The sequence below is a fragment of the Cyrtonyx montezumae genome, unplaced genomic scaffold, assembly GCF_038088225.1.
Source record: "Cyrtonyx montezumae isolate F1298 unplaced genomic scaffold, pur_monq_1.0 scaffold_0, whole genome shotgun sequence".
Lineage (NCBI taxonomy): Eukaryota > Metazoa > Chordata > Aves > Galliformes > Odontophoridae > Cyrtonyx > Cyrtonyx montezumae.
The window spans coordinates 28,902,733-28,920,410 of NW_027071824.1; the positions used below are offsets into that span (position 1 = coordinate 28,902,733).

At 48.2% G+C, this 17,678-nt stretch overlaps 2 protein-coding genes across 2 annotated transcripts in view; one reads left to right on the plus strand and one right to left on the minus strand.

Annotated features, from left to right (window-relative positions):
* Positions 1-11,839: 11,839 nt before the first annotated feature.
* LOC136048296 (basic proline-rich protein-like) lies at positions 11,840-12,905 on the minus strand. Its single transcript, XM_065735888.1, has 2 exons — positions 12,641-12,905; positions 11,840-12,534 (listed from the first exon to the last, which is right to left on the minus strand). Exons 1-2 carry the CDS (start codon positions 12,903-12,905, stop codon positions 11,840-11,842), a joined length of 960 nt encoding a protein of 319 aa, XP_065591960.1.
* PDE10A (phosphodiesterase 10A) overlaps positions 12,878-17,678 on the plus strand; it is a 171,685-nt gene continuing 166,884 nt past the window's right edge. Inside the window, exon 1 of the mRNA XM_065731225.1 lies at positions 12,878-13,723. Coding sequence (XP_065587297.1) covers positions 12,904-13,723 — 820 coding nt within the window. The 5' untranslated portion in view covers positions 12,878-12,903. The remainder of the gene's footprint in view (positions 13,724-17,678) is intronic.

Genomic DNA, 17,678 nt, shown 5'->3' on the forward strand with positions numbered 1-17,678 from the left:
TTCCTTTTTTTCCTTTTCATTTTGGAGTAGAAAGGGGGAAACAGATGAACTTTCTGACAGGGGGAGTGCTTCTCCCAAGGGAGCTCAGCTGGCCTTGGTGGCCATAGCTGCCTGGTGGTAATGTGCAGCTCTGTGTGCCTCAGCCACATAGATGTTGTTTGCGATCACCACATCAAACTCATTGTTGCTCAGGGAATTACCTTTTGGATGAGTCTTGGGGTGATTCAGAGTGCATTTGGTTATGTGATTCATGGTGCTGAGAGACAGAACTGATTTACTGGGGGCAGAGGAAGGAGTGAGACTGTGAGGCAGGAAATTGGTGTCCAAAAGTCATTTGGGAACAGGCACATCTTGAAGTTTCTAACAATATGGAAAGCCACTACAGTTATGCTGCATGCTTTACTCTCTACTTTCTGACAATATTTTGATGTTTTGCAAAAACATTATTGCTAACATATGAACACTAATATGTTTAGATCACTTCCTACTCTTAGTTACTGTTATATCACTGAGTACAGCTTAAACCAACTGTTCAGCCAGGTACTGTTTGGGTATGCAGTGTGTTCATCGGGGTATAGTGTGAAGTCCTTAATCAACTTTTATTCATCAGAATTTCTTTTTCACATCAAATGCTCCATCGCTTTGGCTAAACCATGCATCCCTCTTCCATGGTGATTTTTTGCTTACCAAAATCTAGGTTTGCTAGAGACATAGCAGTGTACATTCCAGATAATGCTGCCTAGTGGTCCCACTGCTTTGAGAGGATCTGGTTGTAGAAAGTTTGGGAGAATCCGCAAGGAATCCAAGTGAAGACACCTGAGAAATGACCTGTTCATGGGAAAGGATTTTTTGCAGCCTTGTTCACAGAGGTGCCAGCCCACATTCTGCAACTTAAGATTTCCTTTTTGGTTTCCAGCTTAACCTCATTAGCTGTGTATAAACTTTTCATTTTTAAAATACCAGTGATTCCAGCAGCATGGTTACACATTGAATATTCTAAACATTTAAACCAGTTATACATTTTTAACATTTCTGGAAAAGCAGCAAACTGTTTTTGCTATTAGCTATACTTCATACTCTGAAAACAATCAGGTACAATCGCCACGCAGAAGTGCTTAGTTACACCTCAGTATTTAGTGTTAATTATTTAGTTAGGACTGTGTGCCTAGCCATTTGCATGTACCAAATGTCCACAGAGTCCTTAAACACATAAGAACAAAATGTTCCAAAGATTAAACGTGGGCTGAAATGACCTGTCAGCTGAGGATGGTCAGTGTTTGTGCTTGGAATATGCAGACCTCTAACAAAAGTGTGATCGTAATTGTGTACCAGTAGAGTTAAAAGCCCATTCCATTGGGCTCTTATGGGAAGTACAATGCAAAATGATGCCACAAGTAAGAAAATTCAAGAAAGCTTTTTCCAACTAAACAAAATATTTCCCAAACAGCAGAACATAATGGTTTTGAAGATACTTGCAAGGTCATAATTATTCCCATCATAACTGGTAGTGAATTACCTACTCAGACAGGGACACTAATCACAAAGAATCACAGAATTGTTGGGGTTGGAAGGGACCTCTAGAGATCATGGAGTCCAACCCCCTGCCAAAGCAGCTCCCTAGCCCAGGTTGCACAGGTAGGCGTCCAGGCGGGTCTGGAACATCTCCAGAGAAGGAGACTCCACCACCTCTCTGTGCAGCTGTGCCACTGCTCCGTCACTGCACTGTGAAGAAGTTCCCATGTACATTTGTGCAGAACTTCCTATGCTTCACTTTGTGGCCATTTTCCCTTGTCCTATCACCACAAGGGGAACAAAGAACCTTAAACACTTTTTTTCAATGCGTTAAGTGTAAATTGTCTTTCATGTAGCATCTCTTCATTTTGTTCCACTCTGTTTTCTTGTGGAAAGACAATTATTGTAAAGAACTCTGAAGAAATCCCTTTCATTCAACAGGTAATGCAGGACTTGATAAATTTACCTGAGGTGGTGAAGACTGAGTCTCTGAACGTGGGTAGCTTGTTTTGGCCTCATGTCTGAAAAGCCCAGTTGTAGTTCTGCTTTCCCTGTCTTTATGAAGATTTTGTTTTGTCTTGTTTTCAAACATACTTGGAAGGCACATGTTGAAGAAACAACAAAATATGACAGTCTTGCTAGCTTTGTAAGTGATTTTCCATCTGCTACATTCATCTAATTGGAGTGGTGGGCTTAAAATCCGTTATTACTGCTCATTTCACACAATTCTAACATGGTTACCTGTAAGGGGGCTCCTGAACTTCCTCCCACCACCAATGCTCAGTGGACAGCATATCTCCTTTCCCCATGCAACTGTAGCTAGTACTTGCCTGCAGCACAATGCAGATAATATTCAGTGGGTTTTGCCCTGGAACAAAAGAGCCTTGTCTCAGTCAGATCCCTGAGAGACACAGCTGGAGGGGCTTTGAAAATGGAAAAAATTGAATACTAAAAAGAGTGAAAAAGGTAGGTAGGAGAATGAAGGGCTGGAAGGAAAGGCCAAAACTGGGCAGTCTGACTCTTCTATTGTGGTAGAAATAATTGAATCCATTGAATTTTATGGATTCATACTGGCATAAAGCAGAAAGGTACAGGGGTTCAGGCATAGTGAGGACACAATCTTTCTTGTGGATAAATTAGTGAAGTATCACTGTTCAGCTTAAACTTCTCATCAGGAATACTGTTTTATGGATATGAAGGGTCCATTACACAATCATATTTCTGATTGCCTGAATCTACTGCAAGGGTGTGGTAGGACTTAACGATAACTACAAGCTGAACAGCTATAAAAATTGTTCTGCTTTGCAAATAAAGACTGCATTCTTTCCCAGGGCTCCCTAAAGCTCCAGGGTGGCGACCCCACTTACTTTTCCATTACACTGCTCTATTCCCCTTCCTTCTGATTTTTAACCTGCCATCTGATAACACATCTGTTTTCCTTTCTCCTTTGTATACTTCCGTACATTAGATTTCTATATCTTCTACATTCCTTCCTACATTTATTCTTGAATTTTGCTGAACTGCTGTAGAGAGGACGAAATAGCATGGGCTACATACCAAGGTCTCTTTTCAATAGGGATATATCTTTGCTGAAACCTACCTGTGCTGATTTTCATGGAAGAGTGATAATGTAAATCACATTTTTTTCCTTTTTTTTTTTTTTTTTTAAATGCAAACAACAACCATTTCAAAATATCTTTTGAAAAGCCTAATCTGACACAGTGTTCACAGAAGTAAAAACTTTAATAAATCCTCCAGTGGTCGAGTTAGCAGTATCCCAAAACGGAGTATGGGTCAGTGCAACTACAACAGCTGCTGCCCTGTCAGATACATTCATATTGCTGCCTGAAGCTCAAATATTGGAAAAATCTAAGAAAAACTTTGGAAACACATCAAACTGTGCCCCATGCTTTCACACAATTCGCATGGATCAAATATTTTCACTTGGCAATGTACTGCAACAATCTCATGAAAGCTGTTAATATTGATACTAATCTCTGAGTGTTGGTCTTCCCTCTACGTTCAGGACAGGACAGATACCTGATTACAGAGAACAAGCTCACACTTCAAGAAGGTATGTATAGCCAGGGAGGTGGGGGCTGCTTTACAACCCTACGAACATGCAAACAAACCAAGAGGTTTCTTTATTCATACAGCAGTTTGGATTGTGTTGCTTGGAGTTTCTCCATCTCTTCTCAAATTAAATTGAGAAATTTATGTTCTTTGTAATTGAATGTTCTGTAGAGGGGTCTTGCATACAAGGCTGCTGGTTCACAGTTGAGGAGGGATAGTTTGATCTCAGCACTTTGTGGACTTGAGAAATTAGACTTCTGTTGGATCTGAGGGTTTGTTTTAAAAACTGTTTAGTGTCATGTGTAACACAGAAAAAATGACCATGGGAAGAAAGAAAACAAAGGAGAGCACGAATTTGTTTTCCTTGAAAGAGAATGACAGCAGGCAGTAAGGACAAGCCATGCATTGTGATCATCCCCTCAGCGACTGAAGCAGCAGGAGGCTTCTTAGGCAGGGCTGAGGCTGTGCTGCTTGGGTGGCTACCCGGCCTGCAGAGCTTGTCTGCTCGCCTTCCTGGAAGGGCAGAGCAGGCAGCCAGGTGCCCTCCAGCAGTCTGCGGCTTTGGGGATCTGCTTACTTTGCCTCTGCCTAAGGCCAGCCCCAGCCTAGACTCCTTCCTCATGCGTGTGATGGATGAGAATACAGATGGTGATGTTGCAGGCAGAGGAGTAGAGGGGGAACTGGGATACTTGTATTTCATTGTTCCAGCTGTGTTTTAGAGCTCTTTTTAAAATCTTTCTGCATAACTTTAGGGAAAAAACTGTAGTGTTTTCTTTGTAAGACAGCATTCATAATACTTACGTGTTCTGTAGGGGTATCAGGCAATACTTTACAATTCTGCAGGAACTTTGGTGGTTCTAGACTACCTATGAATAAAGTGCTTACACCTAAAGGGAGGGGAATAGCAACGCTGGTATAAGGAAGACTATGAGTTTAATTTAGTGAGAATTTGTTTGTAGACTGAGCTGGTTTCATGCTTTCTTTCCTGCATGCAAGTAAGGGTGTGCCAGCACAGTTTATTGATTATAACATTTGAGAGGCCACTGTCAGCACAGAAGGGAGCTGGAGCAGATTTTGGAGTGATTCAGAGAACTCTGAAGCCTGTATTAACAGAAGTGGGATGAAACGTAGCAGAACAAAGAGCAAAATCACTTGCCTAAGGACCCATGGGAATTTTGGCATGGAGCTCATCAGCTGGAAACAACCGAAAAGAAAGCCCTCATGAATTCATCACAAAATGACCACCCCCACACAGTATTACAACCATGATAATATCTGGAATTTTTTTTTTTTCTAGAAGAACTGGGGAAGCACTAAAACCACCTTAGCTTAGTGAGTGAGCCCATCTGCAGCATGTCTTCTTGTAGTCAGATGTGGTGAGGAAAAGGGGGAAAAGGTGTGGAGCAGGGCCTGTGGGATAGCCAAGAAACCAAAGTTACTGTTGTATGGATAAGCTAAAAGATTTGCCTTGATTAATCAAAGAAAATTAAGTCTGAGGAATATATTATTGCCCTCTTGAAATACCAAATGTCAAGGAGACAGAAGAGATAATTGAAAGATAGAAGAAAAGGCTGGTCCAAGGGAAATGATCATACGTTTATTCTGGCAGGAGATGAGGAGAAGGAAGAACACGACTAAATGGCATTTTGCTGGAGTATTGGAAGCACAGCAGCTGATGACGTGGGGAGCCCTGTCAGGCAACTGGCTCAGGATTCTGCAGGCCTGGAGCAGAGGGTGGGCTTCAGGCCACAGTGCCTGCAGTCATGGCCTGCTCTTGAGGCAGGGAGGGTTTGCCTCCCATGGGGTGCTTCGGTGCCTCCCCCTGCACTGAAGTCCTGCCCGGTTGTCTTCTATTCGTTCTCTTTCTCCTTTAAAGGCTCCTGTGGCTCACTTTGCCCTTAGTTAAATCCTTGTCTCACGGATCTGTTAAAGCTGTGTTCATGGTAGCCTGCTATTTTGAAGCTCCATGGGGCTGAAACAGCTAGGAATTCAACTCCAGTGGTTTTATAGGGGAGAAAAATGCCTCCAAGTTTGAGTTTGTGCTGTGCAAGGCCGTAGGCAGGACAAAGACTGACAGGCAACAAAAGCTTGTGGCAGCAAAATTTCTGCTTTTCTGACAAAATCCTTTAGATTCTATTTAGTGAAGCCACATCCAGTTAAACCACAACTTAAGTTAGAGTAACTTTGGATGAAAAACCCCACATAGAGCTTTAGGTTAAATGAGAGGTTTGTGGTCTCACAAAGGAACCCTTTCTCCAGAAATAAACACAGAGTTACTCCTACATTAATGGCTTGTTTAGTCTGGATGTCAATCTGTACTTAAAATACGTAATGATAGATAAATATATCTGTGTATGCATGAGCCAGATCAGATGCAGAAGTGCAGTTACCAAGTGGTAACCCATGCACTGGGACTACACTATGATTTACTTCTGCTCTTAGAGACTGCAAACCTGAGGGCTTTTCAAGAGTTGCCTCAGTTTAGGGATTCTGAGTTCTGTGATTAGGTGGGAACCACAGCACTGCTTTGTCTTGAAAACAGCCAGGCAGGTGCTGCAATTGCATCTCTGCAGGCCAAATCCAGCAACAGGAAGCTGAACTGGGGATAAGGCAGTATACAGGGTGTTAAATTGTGGTTTCTCTTCTGCTTTTATCTTTAAGGTGCAGTAAAAAGAGGGAAAAAGGAAATTTAAATGATCAGTTCAAATGAACAGCTTGCAAAAATCGGCTAGATACTCAGATCTGTTCTATCTGAATGTGGTTGCAATATTTGCAGTATACTACTCTGTGTTTAATTTCTACAAACAGTATCTTCTAAAATCCCAAACTTGTCTGGCTAGCTGAACTAACAAACTCCTTAGCCTGAACTGGAGTCCTGTTAAATATACCTACTGAATTCAGCCTACTGAATTTGGTTTTGTTTTAAAGAAAAACAGTAAATAAATAATTTGTGCTGCTTTTATTCCATGGCTGTTTTGGAGTGGGGGGTGGAGGGGGGAGAAAAGGAGAAGTGAGAGACCACCTACTAGTGCAAAAAAAGGTATGAAAAATACAACAAGCATGTCCTAGTGTGGGATATAAAGACAGCAGGAATATATTCATATTGTGTGCATGTGTGCTGCAGTAAGGAGGTAAGTTGTGCTTAAGTTGTTGATGCACAAAGTGAGGATGGGATAGAGAAAAGTTACTTAAATGCTAAACATTTCCAAGTGTTACCAGTCTGCTCATAGTGTGGGATGAATGCATGCTACTGCAGCACCAACCTGAGAGTCCACACAGGGGAGATTTCATTCTTTTCAAAGGCAAATGCTCTGTATTTCAGGATTGCAAAGGTATCAAGACATAGATTCATAGATTGAAACTGTAAAATAGCTTCTGGTTCCTAGATATGTGTGTTTCTTTACACTTTTTGTCTCATCACAGTGTTGACTCTGAAGGGTGATGACTGCATTTCACTTTTGACAGCCACAGTTTCAGGATTGACCTTTTTAACAGATGGGAAAAGAGTAAAAGTCCTGTTCTTCCCAGTGGGGAACATGGCAGTTACTGCAACAGAGAGAAATCAGATGTGTCAGAAAGTGGAAAACAAAGGAGGAATTAAAGTGAAAAGGAGGAACTACTGTTCTGAAAAGAGAAACCTGTTTCCCTCCAATCCATACGCAAAAGTCACAAGAGGATGTTTGATTTCAACAGAAATTTTGTTTCCCTGTAGGTAACTCTGAAGGCTGGGGCTCAGCCTCCATTTCTTTGCACCTGCTCTTGATATCAAAGAGGAATCATCTGTAGCTTTAGGTTAAGCTTAATGCTGATGCTGCACATTCTGTCAAAGAGTTTGCCTGCAAATTGTATTGGAGAAAAAAGCCTAGAAAGTTTTGATAGAGTTGCCAGACATGGCTGTGTGAGAAGGCTGGCATCCCTGTTGTAACAATAGCAGCATACAATCTGTGTTCCGTGCTAGCTGATCTTAAGATGCAGGAGCAAAAGACAGGTTGGTAGAAATGTTTTTTTTCCCCTTAAGTCTGTTCACATAACGCAACTTTAATTCATGCAAAGGTTAGAAATTTTATTTACTTATTAAACACAGGACTGAAATTACTTACTATTTTTCTAGCAGATAGCAAGTTGTAACTATGTTCTTTGATCATACATTAACTCTAGGAGATTTCTGTATAGAAATAAGCAAAATTACAGAAATCCTGATAACCTTATTTATTCTAGTTGCAATAAAAATGGCTATTCTGTTATTATTAGGTAACAACAGTGCTGTTGTCTACCATGCCAACTGTTACGTTGTTTGCTGCTTATGTTTCGTTACTACCTAAGAGGCCCTGGTCCCAAGCCAGGACCCTGTTGTGCTAGACATGGCTCAAAAGATTGTCTTTAGAGCAAAGAGCTTACAGTGTTTATGGTTCTTTTGGTTTATAATGTATCATTTGTAAAGACAGGTTCTGTTAAAGTTTTAATTTATTTAAGAGAATAATTTTGTTGGTTGCTTCTTCTATGCTTTAACAAAGTAGCTTGAACCCAAACAACTGTTTGCTTTACTGAACAGCCTGTAATAAAACCAATAAATATCTGATCTTTGTACTGCGTTGAACAGCACAAAAGAGTTGATAGCATCATTAGGTTCTTTTTAGCTACTCACTTAGCCTTTCATAGGAATCAAATCCAAGTATGTTGGTAGGAAAGTAAAGTGTAAATAGCTCCCTCTGTGCATTAATACAAGCTTCTTTTCTTTGAAAATTAAAATGTAATCTGCATTTCCTTATGATTAAATATATAGCATTATGTCTACCTGAAAATTTCCAAATTAAAAAGTTCCACGCTTGCATGTGAGTTTTTTTTTTTTTTTCCATAAAGAATTGCAGTTTTCCCCTGAAAAACAAAACAATAAACAGACCTTCAAAACTTTGCATGGTTTTGTGCCTTCCTAAGAGAAAAGGAAAAAAAAAAGTGCTAGGAAAAAGGAAGCTTTATTAACTGAGGTGAGGTGTAACCCCTCATCCATCACGTATCACTTGTAGAGAAACTTTCTGTATGTCAGTTATCACTCAACAGATGTGGACTTCTTAAAACCTACATTGTTCTGATTTGCTGGATTAATTGCAGTTCACGTTGGATCTCACAGTATTTCTTCTGCTCCTGAGCTAGGTAATTCACAGTGCAACAGAACACCTCCAAGATGGCTGCTGGCACTCCTAGCACTGCAACTGCTCTCTGTTAAATAGGGAAACCGGTGGCTTGTAGGAACATCTGCAGGAACCAAAGAAAACTCGCACATATCCCTTAAACATGCTTACTCCTTGCATGCATATGGTATTTGAGAATAACTATTTGTAAAGACAGTCTCATTTGAAATAGGGTTTGATAGAAAAGAGTTATAGAATAAGAGTCGGGAACAGCGTCTTTTATTCAGGCTTCCCAGTTGTGGTAGCAACTCAATAGCTCATTAATAACTGCTGTATTCTATAAGATCATTTAGCTGAAAATGCTTAAGAAAAAATGCAGTTATTTTTATTAACTTGCACAGGACTGTTCAATCAGGGACTTAACGTAGATCTTTCTTTACTCAGCTCTGGAGCCTGTATTTCAGCTTCCTCCCCAGTATGCAGCCTCCCCCCTTTTCCAGTAGGTTCTCCTCTGTGTAGTTCATTGCAGCTGCTCCTACCTTACCTGTGTTCAGATGGTTGGTTCAATCATCTGAAATGCTGTCATCCCAGATTTTTCTGAACTCCTCTTCCCCATAATGTCCCTTCTTCCATATATATATATATCTATATCTATATATTTCTTTTTCAAGGAATTGATTGCAGGATGTAAAGATGAAGAGTGAGATAAGAGGATTTACCAGGCAAAAGAGTGGGACAGGATAAAAGATGAGTTACTGCCATTCTTGAAATGTAGCAAACAGAACTGGAAGGAATAGGTGTTGGTTTTTAAGCCACGTTTAATGCCAAGCAGCTATTGTTGTAATACAACTTTTAAAAGATGCTTTCCTGTAAGTATTTTGGTTAATATTGCCAAATTATTCCCAAACGGGCTTATTTGCCGCTTTCGGGACAGGCCTTTTCCTGTAAGTACAACGTGCACTACAACTCCTGGTGGCTTCAGTTTGAGCCCTGACTTCCGAACCCCTGCGACGTTTCCTTGAAGAACTCGATTATAAGGACTCCTGCTCCCTCTTTCCCTCACGCGATAACAGAGCCCTCGCGTCGAACGCAAGCGGACGCATAAAAGTGCACTAATTTGCATTTATTTGTGTTTCAGAATTGAATAAATAAATAAATAAATAAATATTCCTTTTATGGGATGATGCAGCGAACCGTGCTGCTCCAGACCAAACCTGTTGGAGTCGCTGCGACTCGTCCGACCCGCGACCCGACCGCATGGTCAGCACCGCAGCCGTGCCGGGGACGGCGGTGCCCCGCAGCGCTGCGCGTGTTACGCCCGGAGCGCCGGAGCTCCGACTTGCACACGCGCTGGGGAACGGGCACACGCGGCTCGCTTGCTCCCAAACAGTTGGCTGTCTGCAAATCGACGTGTTTTACAAAGGTACACGTGTGTATCTTAAAGAAATAGTTTTCATTGTCGTTTGAAGTTCCCTCCGAAAGTGCTTTCCCTTGCCTTGCCGGGAAGCAGGTGAGCGGTCAGGTGTGATTGCCAGTGGCTGGTGAATGGCAGTGGAGAGAGCAGCTAGCAAATAGCCGTGAGCCTGAAAGCTGTTTGTCTGGGAGACTGGATTCCTTACAAATCAGCGCGTATTCTGCCTGCTTTGTTGAATATACACATACATATTTATACATGGAAAAATCCACATTACCTGTATAAATACCCAGCTATCCCGTGTCAGGCGGTGATATTTGAACAACTGCAGTTTGGGTGGCCGACAATAGGGGAGTTTAGCATAAATTAGCATAGCCAAACACGATTCCTACAATTATAAACTGACAATGTAAAGTTTCAGTAATTTGATATTGACAGTAAAACAATTTGGGACTCATCTGTGTGAAGGAGCAGCTTCCCCTCCTTCAGGTGAACAGTTCTTGCTTTTCTTTTTTCCTTTCCAGTCTATCTCTTTCAATTTCAAGGTTTTAGCATTAGAGATTTCTCTAATAATAACAAAGCAGGTGTTAATGCCTTCGCGGACAGGCAGAGCCAACCAGGTACAGTTCGCTGAAGTTCTGCTTCCACCAGCTGCTCTTCTTCCCGGAGTACTCGAGCATTTGTTGCGTCTCCAGCCGACCCGCAGCGGTTAGGGAAGTTAGCTGCGTCAAGCAGGTGAATATTGGCTGGATTTAAAGAAATAAAAACAGCTCCCACAAGCAGATCGCTGAAACTGAGTCTGTTGAGCTTCCTGGATAAAGTTACGTGTACTGAAAGAAAACGCACCGCAGGGGTGGATGCGATTCTTTGTGTTTCAGTTCGGGATTTGTAAGCAACAGGAGGTTGTAAGAACCGTACAGAGGAGAGCAGTTCAGCAAAACTTGCCCTCCCTGAGCTTTTTTGTTTGGTCCTTTCGGGTTCGTAATGATTCTTTAATCAGTTCTGGCGTTTTGAGCCTTTTTCGACCCGCGCGGATTGTGTCCCGCGGATGGGTAACGCACAACGAGCTGAAAACGCCTTTTAATTTGAAGGCACTACTGTTCTTAGAGCGGCATCTTTTGCAGCCTTCCCGATTAAAAGCGCTACACACTCCAAACTTTGAAATCAGTGCGGTTGCCGCCGCGAACGCAGCTCCCGAAACGGTAACGTGCCCAAACCAACGCCGAAGCGCCCGCGGGCGTCGCGTGTCACCGTGCCCGTCAGCAGCGGGACGGGACTCCCGTCCTCCGCCGGACAGAGCGGCTCCAAAAGAAACTCGTCCCGGCTGCGGCGGGTGCTCCGCCGACGGCCGTACAACGAACATCGCCGCCGCTCGCGTTCGCAGCGGTGTTAACGGTTCGCGATCCGCCGGACCCGGAGCCGCCTCCCTCCGCCGGCACTCTCGGTCCGGATCGCCCCGAAAAGGCACCGCCGTTTCATCGGGAGAAGCTCCGAATCGAGCTGCGCTGCGCTGGGCGCACGCCGCGTGGCCGGAGAGCCGCGGCACGGCGCGCAGGTGAGCGGTGGGCGCTGCCCAGGGACGGCCGCTGGCCGCCGGCTGCTCCGCGCCCCGTCGGCGGGCGGCAAGCGCGGGGCAACGGCTCCTGACAGCCCGCGGGGGCGGCAGGATATGGGGCTGAGCGGGGAGAGCCCGAGCACCTGCCCAGGTAACTCACACCTCGGGATCCCGCCTCTTTCCCGGCCGCTGCCCGCGCCCAGAGCACGGCGGCTTTGGGGCGACAACGAAATCCGGGCGAGGAGGTCTCCAGGTGCGGCCCTCGGCCCCGCTCCGTTTCGGCCGTCCCCTCGGCTTCCCCCCGGGCCGGCGTTCCCCCGGCGGCCTCCTTCCCACCCCGAGCTCTGCGGGCGAGACCCGCCGAGGCGCCGTGCTGCCGGCCTGGACCACCGCCCTCCCTCCGGCCCGGCGGCTTGGGGGGAGGGGGAGGTTGGTGTGGTACCTCCGCCCGGTGGGGCAGGGCGGGGTGAGGGCTGGCGGCGGGCAGCGCCCGCTGGGAGCTCCGCAGGGTGATGCGAGCGCGCGGTGCGCGACGTCGGGGGCGGCCGTGCCGCTCTGCACGGGATGGGGATCGCTGCCCCGCAGAAAGCGGCGTCCGCTTCCCTCCGCAGGGCCGTCCGCCTTTAGCCTGAGAGAAGCTGTTTGAAATAGCGAGGCCGCGTGGGGAGCGTCTCTGTCCGGCATTCCCCCTGCGCTGCCTGTAGGTGAGCGCTGGGCTTGGAGCGGAGGGGCGGCCCGGGAGCTCTCGCTCCGCCAGTGGGCGTTCTCGGGCGGCCGGGGCTGGCGGCACTGCGGCGCTTGTCGCTGCCGCCCGCAGCCGCGCACGCACGTACGGGGCAGCGGTGGCACCGCTGGAAGGGAACGCGGATCGCGTTGGTTTTCTTTATTTTTATTTTTTGCTCTGAACGCGAGATGGGAGCATGAGGACCGGCGGACTTTAAAAAAGCGGATCGGAACCGCTTCGCGCTCGGCGGCGGCGCCGCGTCCCCCTTCGGCCTAAAGGGGGACCGGGATGTGAGCGCTCGGGGGCGGGAGCCGCGCCGCGGAGGAGACCGCGCTCGGGGCCACCGTGAGGGAGCAGAGGGCCGAGCAGCAGCAGCTGCCGCCACCGCCGCCTCTCGCCGCGTTCCGTCCTCTGCCGGCTTCTCCCGCTGCCGGCGCTGCGCTGCCTCTCCGCGTCCGGCCTTAAACTGCCGCGCAAGGGAGGGCCGGGCGGAAGCATGTCCAACCCCGAGGAGCGGCTCTCATCCCGCCCCCCGGCCCCCCTGGCTGCGGCGCCCGGGGAAAAGCCCGGCTCGGGCCGCCGCCCGCCCCACTCTCATGGCCGGGGCGGCGGAGGTGGGGGCAGCCGCGGGTCTCCTCCCCTCCCCGCACCCGGAGGCAGCTCGGCTGCCCGCGGCTCTCTCGCTCTGCTCCTGACAGCCGCCGCCGGCAGCAGCAGCGGGAGCCGCGCTGCAGGGACTGCCCCCGCCGCCTCCGCCCGCATCGGCCCCGCAGCGGCGGCGGCTCCTCTCCGCGCTCCAATCCCCTTCTTCTCCACCGCTTCTCCATCTTCGTTTTACTTCTTGCCGCCGCCTCTTCGTTTCCCCTCCTCGTCTTCCTTTAACCTCACGAGTCTCCAAGGGAGGGAAGGAGGAGGAGGAGGAAGAGATGCTGGCGGAGCGGCGGCGGCTCACTTGATCGCCCATCCAGGCGGCGGCGGCGGCGGCGGCGGCAGGAGGAGACTCTTCTCTTCTCCCTCCATCCAGGGCTCGCTGTTCCGCTCCGCGGCCGCCGGCCCCCGGCAGCACCATCCGCGGCTCCTCCTCCCCGCGGCCGCCTCTCGCCCGTGGTCCTGCGCTCTCCCCGGCGCTGCAGCAGCGGCCGCCCGCGGCGACGGGATCCGAGGAGGCGACGGCCCCGGCGGGAGCGGGACTGCGCGGCGGCTGAGAGGCGCCTTCTTCTCCTTCTCGTCTCCCCTGCTCCCGGGGCCAGACATGGAAGATGGATCTAATTCTGCCAGCTGCTTCAGGAGGTTTACGGACTGTTTCCTGAACACAAGTAGGTACCGGGGCGGGGAGCTGCGGGGGAGGGGGAGGCTCGGGGCAGCGCGTTCCTTTGTGAGCGGGGACACAAAGGGCCGGGCGCGAGGAGGATGCGCGGACAAAGGGATGCGCCGTGCGGCAGCCGCCTGCTGGCGCCGCCTCGGCCTCGGCCGGAGATCCGCGGGCGCGTGGCAGCCCCGCACCTGGTGCGCGTCTCGTCCGCTGCGGAGCGGGGCGCGGGGACCTGCCCCGACCGCCGGAGGGAAGCGTTAGGGTGAAGGCACCTGGCTGAGGAGTGGCGGCGGAGGACCGGGAGGGGCGAAACGTGCGGCACCGCACCGTCCTCCGTCAGCCACGCGCGAGCTGCTCGGCGCTCCCGAGCCGATACCGCGTGCCGCCCGTCTTCAGCCGCGCCCGCAGTTAGGCGAGCGGGGAAGGGACCGTGCGGGGCTCCGCGCTGCCCGGGCCGCGGCGGGCGAGGAAGGCGCGGTGAGCGCGGCGCTGCCGCCTTCTGTACGGCGCCTGGCGGAGAGCCGCGCGGAGCGCCCCGGGCCGTGTGGCCGGCTCGGAAAGTGCCGTCCCGGCCGCGGTCGCCCACCCCTAGGCTGCCTTGGGGGGCTCGACCCGAGCCGGCCGCTGGGGCCGGGGCTCGCGCAGGACTGGTGCCCGGGACTGCGCTGCGGGCGGGCAGCTCCCGGGGCAGCGACATCTGCGGCGTTTGGCGCGGGCTCGTGGCCGAAGTAAAGCTGATCGCGAGCACCCTGTGTCTGGGTGCTTGGGGCGGCCACGTTCAGCTGTTCCTTTCTTTCTGTTTTAAATCAGTGACTATTGCCTAAATTATAGATTTACACCTTGAAGTGCCCCTGAACTCCCATCTTAATACGTCTGCACATTCTCACTTTTATTAGGTGGCTTTCTTGATACAGGTGAAACAGCATTTAGTTCCCACACCTGTGTGGGTCTGGTGGGTATTGATGTGTCAGCTGGACCTCACTATTTGCCTTCCAGCCTAACAGCTTTCTTAAAGAAGCACAGTAGTACTTGCTCTGTTATATGATGGAGGTGTATAAAGATAGGTATGTACATGCTGCATTGTCTGAAACTGTCTGCAATAGCTGATTGCATCTAACCTCATTATGGCCTTCCAGTATTTAAAGCGAGTTTATAAACAGGACGGTAGTCAACATTTTATGTTGGCAGAGAGAGATAGGACACTTGGAAATGGTTTTAAACTAAAGGAGGGCAGTTACTTAGATGGTGAGGGGGAAGTTTTTCGCTGAAAGAGTGGTGAGTGAGGTGGTGTTGCCCATAGAGGCTGTGGATACCCTGTTCTTAGAGGTGTTCAAGGCCAGGTTGGGTGGGGCTCTGGGCACCTTGGTCTAGTACTTGATCTTGTGGCTGACAGCGCTGCCCACAGCAGAGGGGCTGGAGCTTGATGATCTTTGAAGTCCCTTCCAACCCAAGTGGTTCTATGATACCTGATGGTTTCAAAACTTAAGGTGATCCTTAAGCCCCCCTAGTTTTTATGCTCTGTTTCTGAGAGGAGCAAAGTGCCAACCCTGTCTGCATCGTAGCTCCGGTGATGTAAAATAAGCAGTCCTGGGAGTAAGGCAGTGCGCTAGGGAGTGTGTGTCATGTGGAACAGTTCTCTCTTGCGCTAGACCAAGACAAAGAAGGCACGGAAAGCATCAGCTCTATTCAGAACACCATTTAAAAAATAGCGATGAACTCAGTGTAAGCCATTCTGTGAACACTCGAGCGGAAGAAACCTGGTCGGTCATCTTTAACTGGCTGTGACCTCTGACTGGAGGCTTTCCTGTGGGCAGGAGACCAGCAGCACGATTATTTCCCTGGGATTTCATTGGTGTCCAATAGGATACACAGCCCATCCCTCTGGGGAGGCACTGCTCTGTGTGCTGCAGCCTGCTCTCATGAAACTTTGAAGAACTCAAATGCTTGTTATCTCTGCTCTTCTCTCAGATGTGATTGAAGTTGGCTGATGGGCTGAGAAGTTGTCAGTGTGGTCAGACCGACAGACATACACATGTGTGAGACACGTATTCATTAGGCACCTGCCCACACCAAGCGATTGCCTAAATCTGATTTCCTTTAAGAAGCCAGACTGTGAAAAGGGAAGTGGAGGAAAGTCAGACAATATAGCCTCCTGTTTAGTTACAGTAAGCATTTGTCCAGCTGCTTGCAGCGCTGTGCCCAGTCCTGCCACAGGGCAGCTGGGAGACCACTGTTTGCAAGAGGCTGAGATCATAGAGAGTGATGAAGGTACTGTGCTGCATCTCATCACTTCTGTTTCTCGAACTGTTGTAGAATCCAGATCATACACATATGCATACGCTGCTTCACTCTAAAGACAAACAAAAAAACTTTACTGCAGGAAACTGATGAGTTCTGTAGGGAAGAGAACTGAGATGAGCTCTTGGGGAGGGAGACTTAAATGAACCTAGCAGAATCTTCAAGACAGAAGACAATGAAGTTGCTCAAGGTGTGTTGTTCTTGTCTGACCTCATTTGGCTTGCACACAGTAAAATCAGGATTTCACTAGGAGGTTACTGATTCTAGTAAAATTCTGCAGTATTCAGTTTCTGCCATGTCTGACGTTTTTGTTTCTTAAGATTGACTAAAGCGTGGAGCTGCGAAGGCTTATGTGAACTGTGTGTGGTGTTTTTAATTTTAATCCAGTCTATGGCTTGGTACATAACATGTTGTTTTGGGAAACATATCAAGTCCATCATTCTGGACCAATTCTTTAGTGATGTTCTGCCACACCTAGGACACATAGGTTGTCAGGCACACCAGGGCTTTATGACGTCTTGCTTCCAGGGCAGTGTCCCGCTTTCCACACAGATCTCGTGAGCCATACACATGTACTTTATTTCATCCATTAACCATGAGTGAGTATTTTATAATATGGGGGCTGTCTACTTGTTGGGAGTATTTTTGGTGTACTGGTATTTTATATGGAGTTGTTTCATTTGCTGCTTTAGCAGTGCAGCATTTCCTGCAGCTACCAGTGGCAGGTGCCAAGGCTTTGAGATCAAGTGAAACTAAGGAAGAGTAGAGACAGCGATAGCTGTAATTGTGGGACAAAATAGCAGTGAAGGTTTGAATCAAGTTAAAAGTATATACCTGAGCTGGTGGGAAAGTGAATCTTGGCTTGCCTCTTTTTTCTGGTTTGTGTCTTTATTACTTGTGGTCAGGGTTGTTTTAGCCAAGTGGTGATCTTTAGCAGTGGATCTCGTGTGGACAGAGTTTGGTTTTGCAATTAAACCATCCTTAAAATTTAGATGCTGAAAACAGAATCGCCACTGGCTATGTGTTTGTTAGAGATATGAGGCTAAAGCTGGGTGTAGTTGTGATGGTGAGGTCACTCAGCAGCTGCCATTGAGGTCGGTGCTCTAACACCCTGTTAGGAAGGTGTATAGGAACACTGTGTATCCCGGTCAGAAGCACTCTTGTTCCAATTAGAGGGAGAATGGGCTCATGCCTACAGCAGACCACGAGGTGTGGTGTGGAAAGTGAATCCACCCTATGTGAACACATGCACTTCACAGTGAACGAGTGTTTGTCAGTTAGGTACTTATACAAATGGTTGTCCATGAAGCATGCAGTTTACTTTTGAAATAACTAATCCTTTGTCCCTTAGTCTCCTCAGCTCTGCTGTCACTGTTTGCCTGACAGCCTGGGGGCACGCAGTGCTTGTAGCCTGAAAAGGAGGAAAGCCTGCCCAGTTGGTTTAGTCAGCTTGCTTTGCTCCTGGCTTCAGGTGTACCAGTGGGATAATGGACGTGCTTTGGGATGTGGTCTCTGTGGCTTTTGAGAGGGGTGTGACTGCTCATCTTAGGCTTGGATCCACCTTCTCCTCCTGCTTCCTCCCCTCTCCCCCCCATGCCCTCCCTCCTTTTATTGGTGTTTCAGCCATTGTCTGCACACGGTGAGAGCCTGAGAAGTATAAA

Coding starts and splice junctions, on each gene's coding strand:
- LOC136048296 (XM_065735888.1), bottom strand. CDS start 12,905: ATGCTTCCGCCCGGCCCTCCCTTGCGCGGCAGTTTAAGGCCGGACGCG. Junction 12,535..12,640: donor CCGCCGCCGAGCGCGAAGCG/GTTCCGATCCGC, acceptor GTTCCCTTCCAG/CGGTGCCACCGCTGCCCCGT.